Below are 19451 nucleotides of genomic sequence, written 5' to 3'. Positions count from 1 at the left end.
GACAATGAAGCAGAATCTTCTGTATCATTCTTCCAATTCCAAAATATATTTTCTTTCACAGTTTGTTCATGGAAACATCTGATTTTAATTTTTTCTGAATATTCCTTTCCCACAGAACATTCCTTAATGAATATAGAATGGTTAATGTGGTAGAGGTTATGCTCATAATAAGATCTCTTAAGTAAATATTTCAATGGGGTTTACAACGGTCATGTACGCTAAATGCTTCCCACACGTGACCAAAGACAGCCTTTCACAAGGAAATAGTCAAATACCCTATTTCATGGTTCCTAAGACACAAATTCTTTTTTCACATTTTACATCTCTAAACATCAGAATGTACCTCACAATCGATACAGGGTTAAAGCTAACTTGGCAGGGTTTTCCCCTCAATGGTAGATTAAATAATGATACACCATATAATAAATAGCATTTTTAGGTGACATAAACTATAACTTAAACTTAGCTTTTAAGTGCTAATTTAGTAGTTTGAAATAATTTAAAGTCCTGGGGACAGTGGGATCACATCCTGTTTGTGATTAAGTAACATTGCTACGTACTTATAAGTCAGGTTATTTTTCTGAGTAGTTATGATATTCTTCATGTATTAAAATCTATACAGTATGTAGTGTTTTGTAGCAATAAAGTAAATTTACATACATACATTATTTGATCTTATTTCACTTAAATCCCCCAACAGTCTTCTATAATGCGTGTTACAATGTTCTCTACAATAATGTCCTAACCATGGATTTAGTATGTATGGTCACTCAATTCAGTCAATGATAGGGCATTGGGCATAGTGTTAGCCAAAGACAAATGAGTTAGTCACCTTTGCTCTGTTTAAATGTGGCATAGTTGAAATCTAAATTAACTCACTTTGATTCATGGCTTAGTGTAGTTTTCTACCACGTTACTTGCCAGTATTTCCCTTGACACAGCACTGTTGTAATAAATCTGTCATTCTTACTCTCTTGCTGCTCTCATTCAAACAATTGCTATTCATGGCTTGGGCAAAATATTCCTTCTTCCCTTTTTTACTTACACATACATCCATTCACCCACCAATACTTTTTTCAGCAACTCTATTTTATGCCTAAAACATAAGATTCATAGAGATCATATTTCAAGAAAATATTAATAGGATGTAAATTTTATTAGACTCCCTTGTAGGAACATAATTCTAGTATAAATTTATCAAAATAAAAGCATTTTTACCTCTCCTAGCAGATAATGCAAAGCTACAATTTGGGATCATTTTACAATCTTTGAAAAACTCAACATAGGCTTGAACCCTCTGGTTGTCTGCTTTGATATATATCCAGTAAACTTGAATGTGATTACAATTATCTAACTATATTCAGTGCTGTCTCATAAAAGGTGCTGAGGCTTATTCATAAATCCAGGTTTGTATTTTAATTTCCAACATATTTGAACATATTTAAACATGAACAAATAAGCTCATCCCAATGATTTTTTTTCTCCCTGAAAATAGGTTTATGTATTCATTTGAGTAGTAAATTGGCATATTCAGATTGAAACACTGTGTAAATAAGCCATTTTGGGGGGTTAAAATTTAAGTAAAATAGTGGGAAAAGAATTGAAATTTTGTGCAGACGTGTCAGTAAATGATTAAAGCCATTATAAATGAATCTTATAGATTTTTCTTCTGATTTATCAGTTATCTCCAGTAGAGAGAGAGAATTCTAGTAGAATTTTGACTTAAATCAGATGATTCTTTAAAAGAAGCATTCTTAATGCTTCAAAATCCTACTCTTTAAAAACATTCTTAAAAATATAATAAAATAGAAAATATAAATTGTTACTGTACTATTGAATGATTTAAAAACAAACGTTACGTAATTATGTCATAAAAACACAACTTAAGCTGGAGGAAATAAAAATATTTTTCTACTTTACTATAAGTGATATTAACTTAAAAAACCCAAAGTGAATCTAAATTCTGTCATTTTTATTTGAAAATATCTTAAAATTCTCAACTGTTAAGCTTAGAATGAAATATGGAAATAGAGTCTTGGATATATTTGTGAGAGGATGCTGAGAGATGATATAGAAACAGCATTTTAAAGCTAAATGCTATGAAGATAGCTAGGTACCAAATTATACTGTATTAAGAAAAGCGCAAGCAGGAATATGAGCAATTGAGTTACATGCCATATATGAAGTAAACAGTAGATATTTTAATCTGAATTTACAGATCTATTTAAAGAACCATCATTTCATCTACTATCTTTAGCTATCTCTATATTTAGATGACTTCATGTGGGTCCCTCCTTTCAATACCGTTTATGTGTCCCTTACTCTCAAATCTGTGCCTCTGATTGACCTTTCCAGATGCACACTCAATAACCAACTACCTACTTGACTTCTCCACTTGGTGTGTAAATAGACATCTCGGTCCAAATATGGGTATTTCAATATCTTAATCCCCTTCCCTCAATATTCTTTCCTCTGACGGCTCTAACTCCAGAAATGGTACTACCTACTTAATCATTTAGGTGGAAAACATAGAAGTTACCTTTGCTTTATTTTGTTCCTCCCCCTAATCTCCAAGCCATAAGAACAACTTGTTATGTTACATTCGACATGTATCCTGCACCCAGACATCTTGCTCCATCTCCAGCACCACCCTGTGCCCCTACACTCCTTCAACAGCCTCCCTATTACCCTCCTTACTTCCATTCTTGAAATTCATTCTTCACACAGAAGCCGGAATGATCTTTGTGAATACATAGAAGATCATGTCACTTTCCTGGTGAAAACCCTCCTATCCCTTCCCATTGTACTTAGAATAAAATTGAAACTTTTTGCCGCGGCTGATAGGGCCCTCCATAACTAGTGCCTGCTTGCCTGTGTGACCTTTTCTATCACTTTATCACGATATTTTAGCCATAAAGTTTTTCTGTTTTTCAACAATCCAATTTCATTCCTACATAAGTCCCAACTCTAGTGTCCCCTTTAAAAGTGAGGCCCTCCCCGACTCCCACATTAACTTCTCAACCACTCCTTACCACTCATGAGTCTACAGCATCATCACCTTGTTTTATTTCTGTGTAGCATTTCTCAATGTGAAAATTATCAGGATCATTTACGTGTTATTGTTTATAATTTGTCTCCCCTGACAGTATGTCAGGGTCTTGGGATTGGAGCTTTGTGGTCTTTTCTACTAATGTATCCTAGCATATGTCACATAGTATGTGCTCAAAAATAATTTTTGAATGACTGAATGATGGCTAGCCCAGGATTGGTAAAGAAATCTTAAGGAAGCAGGCATCAGAGCTATTGAGAATGGAAGGGGCTCTCCCATATTCATACTGTCATGAAAGGTAGTTAGACAGGTAGGCAGTTAAGTCTATAATAAATGTATTAATAATTGTTGTGACTCTGAGGTTATATAATTACACCTGTGGAGTATAATTGAGGGTGTACAGATTTTGGTAGGAAGTGGATAACGTGCAGGGCTGACATATGGCAGCAACTGGACCAAATCTAATTTAAAGATGTGCTTTGTTTATTTAGCCAATTATTGTAAGTGATCCTGATTTTAAATGCTTTTCTAGAGTATGTGCATGTTCCAGCTTACCACAGCACCCATCACTCCTATTGCTGTATATACTACTGTGCTACCCCGTAGTGCTGTATATATGTTATTCACCTAATCCCTTTGAGCAACTGAGTTTCTTTTTTTTTTTTTTTCCTTTTTTTTTTGTCTTTTTTCGTGTCCGGCAACGGATCACAACCCTCAGTGTCGCGCCCGTACCAGACCGGGACCGGCAACAGGATCGCAAACCTCGGTGCTGCGCCCGCACCTCGCTCAGCCAGTGAGCGGGAACCGGTCTGTATGTGGGATCCAAACCCTTGGCAGGAGCGCCGCCGTGCCCGCAACTGAGTTTCTTACACCTGGATTAGATTCTCTCTCAAATCCCTTCTGCTCTTTGCTTTAGAAATATCAAACACTATTAACACAACTTCTTTTATTTATTTATTTATTTGTTTGTTTGTTTGTTTATTTATTTATTTATTAAGCTGAAAGATGGCAGTGGGAGAAAAGAGGAAAGGAAAAATAAATTTTCATATAAAAGTGATAACCAAATTGTTTCTGTTTGTATTAGATAGTTGAATGTCTTTTCCATCTACTTTATTTTTCATCTTATTTTATTTTTTGAAGATTATTTTTTTTTGCATAGAACTTTTTTTTATGGGTTATGAATATTCATGGAGTACACAGCTAATTGTCACCACTCGTGCCCAAGATGTGATGGTCAGATCCATACTTGCAGCATGCCCATTACTACAAATTGTGATTATGCCCCATGTCTCCCACCCAATTATCCCCGACCTCCCTCCCTAACCCCCTTTCCCCCACTCCACTTTGTATCCCTAGGTATGCTCTCTCCCTCTGGAAGTCCAACACACCACTGTGGTTTTTCTTTCCTTCCTTCTTTCTCTCTTAGGTCCCACTTATGAGTGAGTACATGTGGTATTTATCTCTCTGTGCTCTGCTTATTTCACTCAACATAAGTTTCTCCAAGCTCATCCATGTTGTTGTAAATGGGAGAATTTCATTCTTTCTTATGGCAGAGTAGTATTCTATGATGTATATATACCACAGTTTTCTTATCCAATCATACATTGATGGATATTTAGGTTGGTTCCATATCTCGGCTATTGTAAACAGAGCTGTGATGAACACGGGAGTGCAGGTATCCCTTCAACATGATGATTTCCATTCCTTTGGGTATATCCCCAGAAGTGGGATTGCTGGATCGTATGGAAGGTCTATCTGCAGTTGCTTGAGAAACCTCCATACTTTTTTCCATAGTGGTTGTTCTAATTCACAGTCCCACCAACTGTGCAGGAGTGTACCCCTTTTTCCATACTGTCACTAGCATTTGTTATTCTCCATCTTTTTGATTATAGCCAGTCTAACTGGGGTGAGGTGATATCTCAATTTGGTTTTAGTTTGCATTTCCCTGTCCATCTGCTTTAAAATCTAAAATGAATGTATTGATAAATGTAGTGACTCTGGAATTATAAAATCATATAAATGCAAAGTAATCTTTTTATAAAACCTCTGTAACTCATGATATCCTATATAAGAACACACATAGGGATATTAATTGGATTCCTGCTTTCAATGTTTTTAAAACCCATAAAACCACAGTTATTTAAATAGAACTTAAAAATAATAAAAGCATTTCTACACATTTTGCATGCAGTTTTTCAAGTAGGAAGCAAATAAACTAAAAACCTTTTCCCATTTACTATAGTCTTTATTATAAATTTGGCATTGAATATTCATTGATTTCACTGATATGAAATTTGAATAGAATGGAAACATTTTAGAAACAATCCCTGCATATGTGGAAAAAAGAGCTGTCTGATAATGAAATGGCAGTTTTCATCATCTACGAAACTCCTCTAATTAAAAATGTTTTATGAGAGATAAGCTTTCATTTTCTGTCCCATAAAAGATAACTTCTCTAAATTGTCTCCTTGGACTTTCATTTCTACCTGTCTGTCAAGAAAAAAAAAAAAAAAGAAAAGAAAAAAAAAGTAACTCCATATTGTATATTGTACCTAATCCTGAAAGAGTACATTCAAGCAATTAAAATTAGCTGGGGAATTTAACAACCTTAACAGTTATAGCATTTTAAAAAACATAAGTTTGAAGATTTATTTTTATTATTTATTTCACTATGCTGTGGCAATAAAGTTCTTCATTCTTCTCCTTTCATTCTCTATTACACTTACATCATGATATACTTTGTGTGGCTGTAAGTAGCATCTTCTCCTTAATAGAAGTTTTGTTTGATGGATCTTTTTTGTTTGTGATTTTGTAAGAAATATTTTAGCAAAGACTTAACTTTACTCTAGCCAATTAAAACCTGTGAACATTTTGTTATAGGAATATATATATATAATTAGAGTATATATATACATAATATAATGTATATTATATAAAGTTAGTAGCAGAATAAATTTAGAAGTGTACATTCATATCCATGGGGACCATCTATAGAATGTTTAACATCATTCGCAATTAAAAACTGTAAATTTAAAAATTAAGTTTCTATTCTTCCTTTTTTTTAAGTTCGAAACATTTTATAGGGTTATTTTATGATAAGATAATAAGGCAAACTTGATACTGGTATGTTGGACATTAAAGCCTGTTTATACGTGTTTTTTTTTTAAAAAAAATTACTTGTAAAAGGCAATACAATGGCATACTTAAGTCATTCTACAAACAATGAAGGCTCCTTATGAGTTCCACATTATGACCCAGCTAGTAATAGTGTAACTAAAATCTGATTTTATTTATATTACTTTTTATGCTTAATATTTATTTAAATTAACACAAAATGCAGCCTTTAACTTACATAAGTTTTATAAGTTATATCTGTCAAAAAATGGACAGGAGTGGAGCTAGGTATATACCATTAGCTTCTGTAAGTTATAAGACTAACAATTCACTTACATTTTGTGAATGTTGTTAGCAATGTCACAAAAGGGAAAAAAAAAATAAGAGAGAGTAAAATAGCTGGAAAGGAATACTACACTTCAAGCTAAAAGCTCTTATCCCAGTGATAGTCTGGCTATAGTTCATAACACCTGCTTTCTGGTATCTAACTAGATAGCTTCTTAGGAAATAGAACCTGCATCTAAACGGAAATTCTTTGAATATGTTCACTATTGACAGTGTGAAAAGTGTAAAAATTTAACTTAGAGTGTGAAAACACAGACATTATGTGTTAAAAAGCATGTCTTTCTTAAATAAAGTAAAATTACAACAAAATGCATTGCAAGGAAGCCTATATTCACTGCCTACACAGCTTTATAGGCATGTTATGATTATGGGGAAAAGAAAGAATATATACTCCATATATACATTCATAAGAAAGTCACATTAGTTGAATATATTAGAGAAGGATTAATCTTAAATATTACTGCATTAACTTTTGTGTTTATATCCACACAGACGTTCCATCAACAAACAGTACATGCCTATGATAGACTACAAATGTTGATTTCTCTAAACATTAGTTAACTGTTTGCCTCATGTGAAATGTGTACTGACCTGTCCCCCTTGAAGAAATAGGTTTTCCCAACGTCCTCCCACCAAATGGCTGAATCAATACCATGAGGGGGAATTCCGCTTCCAAGAGTTATCAAGTCATGAGGGTAACCAGGTTGAAGGGTTGTGTCCTTGAACACCCAGTATTTGTTACCTGTATGAAATAAGTGCAAATTCAGAATACATTAATTTCATGACAGAAATTAGAATATATCTATTAACGCAATTCATTTGAAGTTATTCTACATCTTTGAAATAAGTAAGAAGTGGTCACACCTGGTATATTTACCTTATTATTGAAACATCAATGTTATTTTCAAAAGTGAATATAAGAATAACTACTTAATAATATAATCAAAATGTGTTAGTTAATTTAAAAAATAAAAGAGATCTGTAACTTAGCCATAAAGAAACAACTACGAATCAAGGATCAAAGATTCTTCCCCCAGGAATTAAAGGCCCTGTTTTTGTTCAAGGCTAAATCACTCCTGTATTTTGTGCTTTCTGTATGCCCTCAGATTGCTTTAGTGATTATAACCTCTACTCTGCTGAAACACTTCCTCTAGGCTAATCCTTTCCTTTTATTATATAAACATTTACAAGTCTCTCTAGTCTTATAAAGTCATCCTCTTATGCCCTCTTCTAGCTGTAACACGACCCCTCTCTTTAAGAATGGTAACTGGGGAGAGGAAAATTTTGACCTTAAGCTTGTTGGGAATTGCCAGAGGATGATGATACTAAAAAGCACACAGACTTTGGTCACCTTTATTGCTGTTTAGAAATTCTTCAAAGACAATACAATTCCTCATTCCTTATGCCCCAGAAGAGTGTGCCCACCACTTCCTTCTTTGATATACCTACCAAGTAGTCTACAGCCACTTCTCATTCCACTGAAAGTTGATCTCCAACCTCATGGGCAATCAAAACTTCTGTCCTGGAGTCACCAACGCCCTGCAGTTAAACAATTCTATACCCCTATCTACTGATTCAGTTGGCCACTTGAACTACTTTTTTTCCACCCCAGAAAGAAAGCCCCCTTCTAGGTTTATTTGATTTTACTACTCTTTGAATGTTGATGAATCTAGGATTCTGTTCTCTACTCTCTTCTTTTTCTAAACCAGGAGGGGTCACAAACCCAAATATCTACAAGAGCCCGGTTAGAGATGATAGCAGTGGAGTATCTCCAGTAATATTGAAATTCTTCCATAAAAGTTGGTAAATATCCATTGTCCTAAAGGCCTATTTCCCCCTTCCTCCTCAAGCTCTCTTCCCCTGGTCTTCCTGGATATTTCTGTGAACCAGCAACCTCTTGGATCACTAACTACTCCTAAAGTGTAGTAGCAAATCTGACAAAAGCATCATATCTGACAAAGCAAGGTGCTCATATGTCCTTTCTAATTGATGTAAGACCTCACTTGTTTTTACAATATTTTAATACCACACCTAGATGAGGATTATGATAAACTGTAGTATTCATGTCACGCTGAAAAGTGCATCTTAACACTGGATTTAGTTAGAAGTTTCTAGTTTGGGATCATGGGTAATCTCTTTTACTCTAAGAGCTCCTCCTACCATTTCATATCATTTAAATTAAAATATTTGTTGAGTATCATCAGTATACTGAGTATCATGTTAGGTACTAAGGATACTAAACAGAAGGACAGAACTATTGCTATCCTGATCATCCTACATGCTAGTGGAAGAGGCAGATGAAAACCAAATATACACACATATAACTGTACTAATTGAAAACTAGTAAATGCTATGAAGGAAACACACTAGAGGTTGAGAAAAAGAAAAAAAACAAGGGAAACTTTAAGTAGAGATCAGGGGAAATCTCTGAAGAAATAACACACAGAAATCTAAAGAAAGAGAAGAGAATACTTATGCAAAGAACATCAGGAAGAACATTCCAAGCAGAGGAGAGTTTCGTATGATTAATGAGTTGAAAGGAAGCCAGTGGATTGTAACAAGCAAGGAGAGCAGCACTAAAACCCAACATACTGGGTTTGATCTTATTTTAAGCACACTGGGAAGCCATCAGAGATTAAATTAGTGGAGGGATGTGATTTGTTTTATAGTTTCAAAAGATAATTTTTGGTCTTTTATGACAAATGAATTATAGAGGGAAGAATGGAAATGAGAAGACCTGTTCAGAGTCTTTTGCAAAAATCAATTAATTAATTAAATCATTCATTCAACAACTTACATAGTACATGTACCAGGCACTGCTGTAGGCAGTAAAGATACAGGAATAACAAGCAACATCTCTATTTCATGAAGCTTAAATTCTGGTGATTGGGTATGGGAAAACCAACCCTAAAGAAGCAAATAAATAAATGAAGATAACTTCAGAGAGTAAAGTGCTATAGAAAAAGAAAAAAGGACATTAATATGACAGTGATGGGATTAGGACTACTTTGTATTGGACACAGGAAAGATCCTTCTATTCAATTGTGACACATAATTCAAAGGAGCCAGTCCAGTGAAGATTGTTTGAGGTGGAAGAAACATCAAGAACAGAAGCCATAAAGGGAAGAATCTTGTTGTGTAGCTAGAATAGAGTGGGGTAGGAGCATATAGTAAGGATAGAGGGGTACATCATTTGATCTTTGTTGGAGCTTTAACTTTATTCTAAGTGAAATAGGAAGGCATTGAGTTAAATTTAAAAAGTTCTTTGATAGTCATTTTGACTACAGTGGCAGAAATAGAGGTAGAAAGGAGCAAATTAAGTCATGGTACATTATGGGGATGGAATTGATAGACATTGTGAAAGGGATTGGCTTGATAATACTAAGGATGTTCCTCAAGTCCTGTCTTGTATAGATGAGAGTATAACAGTGTTATTTAATAAGACAAAGAAGACAGGAGGTGGGTGGGCCCTTTTATTTGGGATTCAAATAAAAGCTTGAGATGTCAATGAGATAGCTACCTAAAAAAGTCATGTAGGTAACTGGATATGTCAGTTTGAAGATAAAACTTTGTAAGACACAAGCATAAATATGGTATTTACTAATTTAGGATTTGGAGAGATTATCTAGGGAAGAGTATGTACAGAAGATAAAAAAGAAGAAAACAAAACAAAACAGAACTGGGCTTTTAGATACATGGGACCCTCTAAAAAGATCACATAAAGGAAGAGGGAAGAGTAGGCAACAGAGAGAGACAGAAGAGGCAGTGATGAAGACTAAAGCAAAAGAGTATTTCAGAAGCCAAAAAAAGAGAGTGGGCATAAATGGCTACTTCCAGTCCAAACATCCCTTGAAAGCTAAATAGTATATATAGTTACCTACTGGGATTTCCTACAAGGTTGACTCACAAGTCCAAATTTAAACTCATCTCAAGACCTTCCTTTTTATTTTGCCTTTTTGGGCAGATGGCATACTAGTTATTCAATGGCTCACATCGAAAAACTCCCTGTTCATTATGTTTCATATTTAATGGATCATTACATTTGGCTGATTTGAATTTCTAACTCTCATTTGAATATGTCCCTTCTGAAGTCTTATCGCCACTGGTGCTGGGAATGCCTTTCCATCATCCCTTCTAAAGGCAACTGCTCACTTCACAAGCTCTGAGGTGGGTCCCATTGTCTTCCATACCCTCCCTCTATGCTGTCACTCCAAGGCTGGAGACAGTTAAAATGCTGCAGAGTAAGCTAGGGAACGTGACCCAGGGAACACTGACAGACTTTCCCACTCAGCAGGAGGAAATGACTATTCATTACATAGGATGAGGCCTGAGAAGCTGTGATGGCCATAGGCAAGTAGACATTATGAAGTAGAAATTAGTAAGAGAAGGATTGAAAGGGAAAAAGAGAATGGAGCAAAACTGTGAATGGGAGAGACCAGGAGGCCTTTTACAGAGATGGCAAGTGGAGTCAGTTCCTAAGCTGTATGAGTTCCTGTCACACACCCACTGCTTACCATAAGTCCCCCCTAAGCTTAGGTATCTTGATTGGATTTATTTTCCTTTTAACTGAATGAAACTGTTCAATATAAATTTTTGAACATCCAAACATCATGTAAGATTTTAGGTGTTTAGCCACTATACCATGCTGTCTTCCAGCCATGTGGTTAAGAGCAACCCTTTCATTTTCTAGCTTGCATTACTCCAGAAACTTCCTTTCTAGTCTGCCTGCTCCAGGTCATCTCCCTTTTATCTACCTTCCACAGGGTCACTAAAAGAATTTCTCTAAAATGCATACCTGACTTTTGCCTCTCTTTTGCTTAAAATTTTCAGTGGTTTCTCACTGTATTCAAGATAAAACCCAAACTCATAAACATATTATTTCTATTCCTTTCGATATGGCTTATCTTCATTCCATTTATCTCCCTTCTGGAAAACTGGGATGACTCTTTCAAAACTTAGCTTAGCATCATTTTTCTGGAAAGTACTTCCTAATTGAGTAAGGTGGGCCTCTTATATCGCTAGAGTACTTGGTCTTTACCTCTATCATATTGCTTAGTACACTGTACTTTAATGAATCACAAGCCTGTTATCTGCTCTAGGCTGTAAGCAACTTGAGGAAAAACATTATGTCTAACGCACAGTTTTCCTGTAGCACCTTATAAATAGTGCCTGGAAAGTAGTAGGCTCTTAATAAATGATGATTGAAGCAAAAAATTATGTTTATTAAAAGAATAATCAAATATAGGATCAACAATCTAATAAAAAGAGAAAATAAAGGCTACATCAATAACATCGTGTGCATTAGTCTTTAATTATTAAGAGAGCAGGAAAAATGAATTTTATAACCACTAGAAAGTCTGAGAGAATATAAAGGCATGCTCCAATACTGTGTTGGAAAACCATTTATTTCAGTCATTATATTTAACTGCGTTGGGAAATACTGTCATAAAAATACACACCTATCCTGAGCCCTTGTTTAATCTAAATATTTTATAAAGAAAAAACTTCACTCCAAAGGTCCAGATCACTTCCTTGGCAGAGTCAGTGAGATGGAAAATCCAAAGAGCTGTTCCACAGCATGCTCCATATTTTAGTCATATCTCTGTGGCATTTAAAGTAGAAAGTCTTAAAACAATAGAAGAAAAAGAAGGAAAGTCCTGCTCTACTGACCTATACCTCAGTGACTTACTGCATCCTTTCTTTTCATTTCATTTTTAATTAGGAAAGGGTATATAGTTTCAATACTTCTCATGCTAGCTATTCAGAGTAAACCTTTTATCATCCCAACTCAGTTGGTTGTCCCTTGCAAGGAGATTTATGCTGTAGTATGCTTCAGAATACTTTTCCTTGCAGTTCATACACTTTATCATTTGCATATAATTTCTTCATGCTTTTTCCAGGCTTTTCCCCGTGATTATGTTAGGCTCATTAATACCCAGGATGCCGTGCTGCATGCAGCAGGAGAAAGTGTTCACAGAGGCTTAGTTTATATGTTGTCTACGTGTCTCAGGAGAGGAATATGTATGAAAAAAGAAAAGGAGTTACAGTTCTTCTAGGAAATTCTTGTTATTCTATTAAATAACTGTTGTTTAAAAACCTGTATTTTGTAAATACTTTTCTATACTGTTGTTCTAGTGTTTTCCATCAGTAAAAGGGAGAAATAATGTCTTTCACTCTTAATGATAAAGGCCATTGTATAGAAGCTCTCATTTTTTTTCACCCTCGTTAGGAAAACAATCAAATGATTTTTAAAAATCCACTCATATTGTCTTTAAAAAACAAAGCAAGACAGAAAACTTAGCAAACATTTGCTGTAAGTCTGCATGATGGAATCCCAGCAGTTATACAAAAATAATTAAGAGAAACAGAACCTTGCCTGGTATATGTGGCATAGTTTTTGAGAAAATACATGAAATTCATATTCAATTCACATCATTTGACATAGGAGTGGTGGGTTTTTAACTACCTTACCATCACACAGTCTGGTTCTCTAGGAAAATATTGCCTCTTTGGCAGAATAAAAGCATTTACTGGATTTCATATGAGGTTGACATATTCTGGAGCAAGTGGAAAAAACTATTCCTTACTGACATTGTACTTGGCAGAATGCAGAGGAAAATATCAACAAGTCAAATTTAAAGACAGAGAAGCTTTATAAATATACAGAATAACTTTAAGGAATGCTTAGAGTTGGAGAAGACTTTATAGTTCATCTCCTGCAATGATTTTTTCAATTTGATTCATCCGTCCATCTATTCAATGTCTGCTTATTAAGAGCCGGTTATAGCCAGTCACTGAACTAGGAGCTATAGATACTAGTATACCAGTGAAGGCAACATGAAAGGTTCCTGCCTTTGTGGAGCTGATAGACTAGAAGAGAAGATAGAGACTAAACAAATAATCCCATTAAGAATTTTTAAATTAAATGCTATTCCTACCAGGAAAAGTGTAGTGTCTAATGACTTTTTCTTAAAAAAGAGAATGATGCCTCTGAATGCTAAGATTCATGCCTGTTTTACTAACACAATTAAACTAAGCCACTGTTACTGATGAGAGTGCATTATATTGTTCAGATATACTGGATCAGAAAAAGGGTTGATGATCCAGCCTAAGACCTTCATTTATTTTACAGTTCAAAGAAGTGAGGTGCTTAAAACTACACAAACAATTGCTAGTAGATTTCTAGTACAGTCCAGGTCTATTAATTCCGTGCTTATCTTACTACTCCAAATTGACTCTCAGAACAAAGCAAGCTCACATTTTGGCTTTCAGAATTGCTGATGATTTCCTGCTTCCTTCCCCTTTTATCAACCAATCCCTCCACATTTATGAATGGAAGTGTTTGTTAATTAATCCACTGCATTCTGCTCCTGCTTGTTCATTGTATCCTGAGTAATCAGATATCTTTTGTCTTAGTACTAAAACAATTTTTAAAAATCATCTGTATTTTTCTATCCTCAAAACTCTACTTTGTGTCTTCTATTACAACAGTGGTCAATAAACTAGGACCACTAGCTGGTGCCTGTTTCTGTACATAACATTTTACCAGAACACACATGTATTTATCTACCTATTGTTTGTCTGCTTTCACCCTACAATGACAGAGTTTAGTAGTTATGATAGAGACTGTATGATCCACAAAGCGGAAAGTATTTACTATGCGGTCTTTTATGAAACAGGTCAGAATGCAAATTGTTAATGGTTGGATTTCTTCATGTCACAGAAGCCTGCACTTAGAACACTCAGTAAATATTGTTTATTAGGCTGATTACTGTTCAACATTTATATATTCTTTGAGAAACCTTCAGGAATTTGAAAAACTTGTCATAAAGAATATTTTCTTTGTTAGATTCTATGGTTTAGTGGAGCATTCAATAGCTTTGAAATCGGAAGTAGGGAGTGACAGCTCTACCAGTTACCAGCTGTGAGGTCCTGGGCCAGTCACTAAATCAGAGCCTTTCTTTACTAATTTGAATGTAAGATGCTAACTTAACTCTCAGTCAGAGTTCTAGAAATAATGAGGGATCAAATACACACATACCATAGCTGGCTCATGATGCCCAATAAATTATACTTAATATTATTATATAACATAATATTTCACTGATCAAATTTGCTTACCACCTACTCTAATAAATAAAGTCAATAATAAATGATTAAGTACTCTGATATATGTTAGTGCTCATTATTTGAAATGTTTTAATTTCTATATTGTTTATAAGTTGCTCAAGAAATTCAAATAAATGCTCTGGAGGTGATATGACTTTTTGTTACCAGCATTTATTTTTTCAGATTCCACAATATTATTTAGTAAGCGAGAATTTTCAATGCTTATGCAAATATGGTGGCCACTGATGTGTGCCACTCAGATCTCCCTTCAAGAAAGAACTTGCCATCAGCTGAATGCCTTTGGATATAAAGCATCAGTTGGCCCAAGGCCATATTCTTCTTTGGTAGCCTTGAGCCAAAGACTGAGTAAAGCAGAATACTAGACCCTGGCTAATTCTGCTCTACGAAAGACCCCTCCAAGTGGCAGTCTTTGCTCTGAGTTCCACATTGGGTTCACCAAGACATTGCCATATGCAGTACAGTCCTAGGCTTTCTGGCCAATCCTGCCTTCTCCCCCTAAAATTATCACAGGTTTACCTCCCTGACAAACCTCTTGACCTCTTGATTTTGTCTCAGTGTCTGTTTCTTGGGAACTCAAGCTCACACAGTAAATGAAAGAATGTGATGAAAGCTTTTGAAAAAAAGGAAATCTTTTAGCTACACAGGTAATATCGGTGAGAAAATGTTGCAGTTTGACATATAAATAAAATAATAAAAAATATACCATAGAGCTTTTGAATCATTATAATAAGTACAGGTATACTATCAATGATAAGTTTCAAATATTAAATATTTGGACTTTTGGTTTAGATGATCATTTGATTTCAATATATAATAAAAACATTAATATCAAAATCCTCTCAAAATTTATAATTCAAGAAAATAGCACCATTCATCCACATGTTCCAGATATATTTTTGTGTGTACCAAGGCCACTGAATGTAAATTCCTTAATCTAATGTAACTCTTTAGACATCAGTTTTCCATTACATCCTATAGAGAAATAAGTAATCATTGCACTCACCTATTTATAGTAAAAGATTTCTTTTAGATTACCCATCGTATCATATAAGAAACAATGAACTTCATTAGCACTCCCTAAATCTTTCAAGAGCAATGATTTGTAAGCAGCAATGTGAAGAAATTGCTGGTTTATGAGTACAATACTCATTTGAAATAACATAACAATTCAAGTCATATAAACCATTCCTTAAAAAGTCTTTTCTCTGCCATCTTCCAGCACCACAGATTTTAGGCAATTCTTCTCTTTCAATACACATCTTTTGTATGTCTTTCTTATTCACAAAATTTATCACCCTCTTATTTTCTGCCTCATATATTTTAGTTTCCACTGTATAAGTGATTTTCACCTCTTGAAATGAAACCGTCAAACAGGATGATAAGTACTGCTTAAATTTATTAAGTGATAGGAATAATACAAATTTTGAGACAACTTTTCAACTACTTGATTTTGCCTGTTACTGATTTTGACCACACTAGCAAGTTCATTTTAGCATTTATTTCCAATTCTTGAAGGAGATTGCACCAGCTCTATTTTCAACATAGATTTTTGACATTATGATCTCATAAGCATTCAGTCTTAACATGATTGAGGATGTAAACATCTGGCTTGATTATGCTTACAAAACGTTACCAAATTTTATTGGATATAACCGAGTTATAGAAAAATAGCTGACTGGCAATACATTTGGTTGTTGGAGAAAAGCATATTACTTTCTATGGGTGTGAAACATTTTCTATTTCCAGGTCTAAGTAAAGAAGCTGCCTTATGAACATAAATAAAGAACAGCTCAGTTTTAGCTGCCAAATGTCAAGTAGAAGACTAAGGGGGTCTGTTCAGACATCACAACTGTAAACGATGCCCAGTGATAGTCCAATATTTCAAACGATGAGGCTGGCTGACATTCAGCGAAAAAGACCTATTGGTTTGTACATCTACCCTCACACTCAAATACAAGCACTTATGCTGAGCATCTTACACAGCAAAGGAAGACATTACATACTGGCTTCTTAAAAAAAACCAAAACACCAAATAAAAAATACCCTTTTCCCACCTCTACATATGTGAGGTTGAAAAAAAAAATCTTTAAAGAATTTATCTATTTACTTGTACCTTGCTTCATTTCACAAAAATTTGAAGGCTCTCACAGAAAACAAATGTGATAAAATGGTAAAATATACATAAAAAGTAAAAAATAAGACTAGGGAAATTGGAGAGCAAAACTAGAATATTGATAAGCAATATGAAGTAGCAATGATAAAATTCTTCAAAATGTTGACATCAAGATATTTTCATAGTCATTTCCAATATAAACACTTACAGAATTAGAAAACACACTATAACCATTGTCAGTAGTAACATCTAAAGTTAAATTGGTATTATATAATGTTTTTAATGTACCTTCAGCAAATGAAGATGCTGAGTTCTGTATTAAGACAATTTCTCATCCTACTATTGCCAATAATATTAATACTCTAACCAAGAGTATCCATATTATTAATATTAATTATTATTAATATTTTATTTATTAATAATTATTAATATTAATTAATAATATTAATACTCTAACCGAGAGGGGCAGTTGCTGGGGGATGAGGCATCTGTGCTGTGAGAGGACACTCTACTTGATGATCAATGGGCTCAACTAAGAAACGAAAACCAGAGTTGTATTAATTTGATACCATAATTAACATGCACTGGAATAGTTAAGAAATTAAATTCTACTACCCATGCTCACCAGAATATTTAAATTAATGAAATATTTGCATAAGATATTCCAACATAAACTGATGTGCTTAGTAAGGTTTTTTTTTTTTTTGAAAAACTAAACAGCTTTTTTTGTAGTATAGTTCACATTCAATAAACGGCACATGTTTAATGTATGTAGTTAGTTAAGTTTTGGCATATGTATATACCATCAAAGTATGAGCCCAGTAAAGATAATGAACATCTTCATCATCCTGAGACGTTTTCTCATGCCCCCTCTGCATTCCCTCCTGCTCAACTCTTGCCTGTTTCCTGCATCCACTGAGGCACTTTCGGTCCCTATACATCAGGCTGCATTTTCTGGAATTTTATAGGAATGTTATAATTTAGTATGTACTCTCGTTTGGTCTGAATTCTATCACTCAGCAAAATTATTTTGACTTCATCCATGTTGTAGTGTGAATCAGTATTTCATTCCATTTTATTGCTGAATAGTATTCCATTATATGGATATACCGCAGAATTTGCTTACACATTCACCTGTGTAATATCTGAATTGCTTCCAGTTTTGTGTTATTACAAATACAGCTGCTTTGAATATTTGTGCAGAAGTCTTAGATTAGATATGTCTTCATTTTTCTTGGGAAAATATCCAGGAATATAATGGCTGGATCATATGGTAGCTATATGTTCAACTTTAAAAAAAACTTCCAAACTGTACCTCAGAAAGAGTGTACAATTTTGCATTTCCATAATGAAAATTTGCATTATGAAAGTTCCAGTGCCTTCACAATCTTGTTAGTACTTGGCATGATCAGTCTTTTCAATTTTAGCAACTCTAACAGATATGCAGTGGTATCTCATTGTGATTTTAATTTACTTTTCCCTAATAACTAATATATGCTAAACATCTTTTCATGTGCTTATTTGCTATCCACATATCATCCTTGGTGAAGATTTTGTTCAAATTCTTTGCTCATTTTTATTGAGTTGTTTGTTTTCTCTTTCTTGAGTTTTGAGTTCTTTATATATTCTGGATACAAATCCTTCATCTTATACATGAGGGTACTTCAAAGAATTCATGAAAGAATTTGTATTTCAATTCTATTTTTCCATGAAGTGCCCTTGTATGATTTGTAAATACTGTATCCTAGTTTGTGGCTTGTCTTTTTATTCTCTAGAAATAGTGTTTAAACAGTAGAAATTTTTAATTTCAATGAAGTCCAATTTATCAATTTTTCTTTTTTTAATTGAAGATAATTGATTATATATATTTGTGGGGTACAAAGTTGAATAGCAGTACCTGTGTACAATGTGTGATGATCTAATCAAGAAAATTAGCATATTCATCACTGTAAAATGTAATCATTCCTTTTATCAATTCTTCTTTTATAGATTGTGACTTTGGAATCATATCTAAGAAATTTTTGTCTAAACCAATGTCACAAACATTTATCTTCTATGTTTTTTTCTAGAAGTTTTATAGTTTTAGATTTTACATTCAGATTAGAACCATTTTGAGTTTATTTTTGTATATGGTGCAGGGTGTGGATTGTTTATTTTTTTGTACATGGATATCTAATGTTTCCAGCACCATTTGTGGGAAAGCTTATCTTTTCTCCACTGAATTTCCTTTCCATCTTTGTCAAAAATTACTTGTCCACATACGTTTGGAGTCTATTTCTGGACTCTCTATTCTATTCAACTTATCTATTTTTTCTATCTTTATGCTAATGTCACACTGTCTTGATTTCTGCAGCTTTTAAAATAAGACTTAAAATCAAGTAGTGTTTTCAAAGTGGTTTTGTCTTTATTAGGTCTTTTGCATTTGTATATGAATTTTAGAATCAGCTTGGCCATTACTACAAAAAATCCTGCAGGATTTTCATTAATATTGCACTGAATCTATACGTAAGTTTGGTGAGAGCTGGTCATTGTAATAAAACTCAGTCTTCTGACCTATAAATAAGGCATATTTGTTCAGTTATGTAAGTCCTCTTTCCCTTCATTTACCAAAGTTTTATAGTTTTTAAAGTACAGGGGCCGGCCCGGTGGCGCACTGGATAGTGCGCCGCTTGGGAAGCGCGGCGGCGACCCCATGTGAGG

The 19451-nt window shown here is 34.2% G+C and overlaps 1 protein-coding gene across 1 annotated transcript in view; it reads right to left on the bottom strand.

Annotated features, from left to right (window-relative positions):
- Window positions 1-19451, bottom strand: part of MMP16 (matrix metallopeptidase 16 (membrane-inserted)) — a gene marked incomplete at its 5' end in the record, with an annotated part of 81862 nt that overhangs the window by 9284 nt on the left and 53127 nt on the right. The window contains one exon of the mRNA XM_008576826.1: window positions 7100-7250. Within this exon, the coding sequence (XP_008575048.1) occupies window positions 7100-7250 (151 nt within the window). The remainder of the gene's footprint in view (window positions 1-7099; window positions 7251-19451) is intronic.

Source organism: Galeopterus variegatus, unplaced genomic scaffold (genome assembly GCF_000696425.1).
Source record: "Galeopterus variegatus unplaced genomic scaffold, G_variegatus-3.0.2 Scaffold1412, whole genome shotgun sequence".
In the NCBI taxonomy this organism is placed as follows: Eukaryota; Metazoa; Chordata; class Mammalia; order Dermoptera; family Cynocephalidae; genus Galeopterus; species Galeopterus variegatus.
The sequence above is the reverse complement of the archived record's forward strand: the minus strand, read 5'-3'. Positions and strand labels throughout refer to the sequence as shown.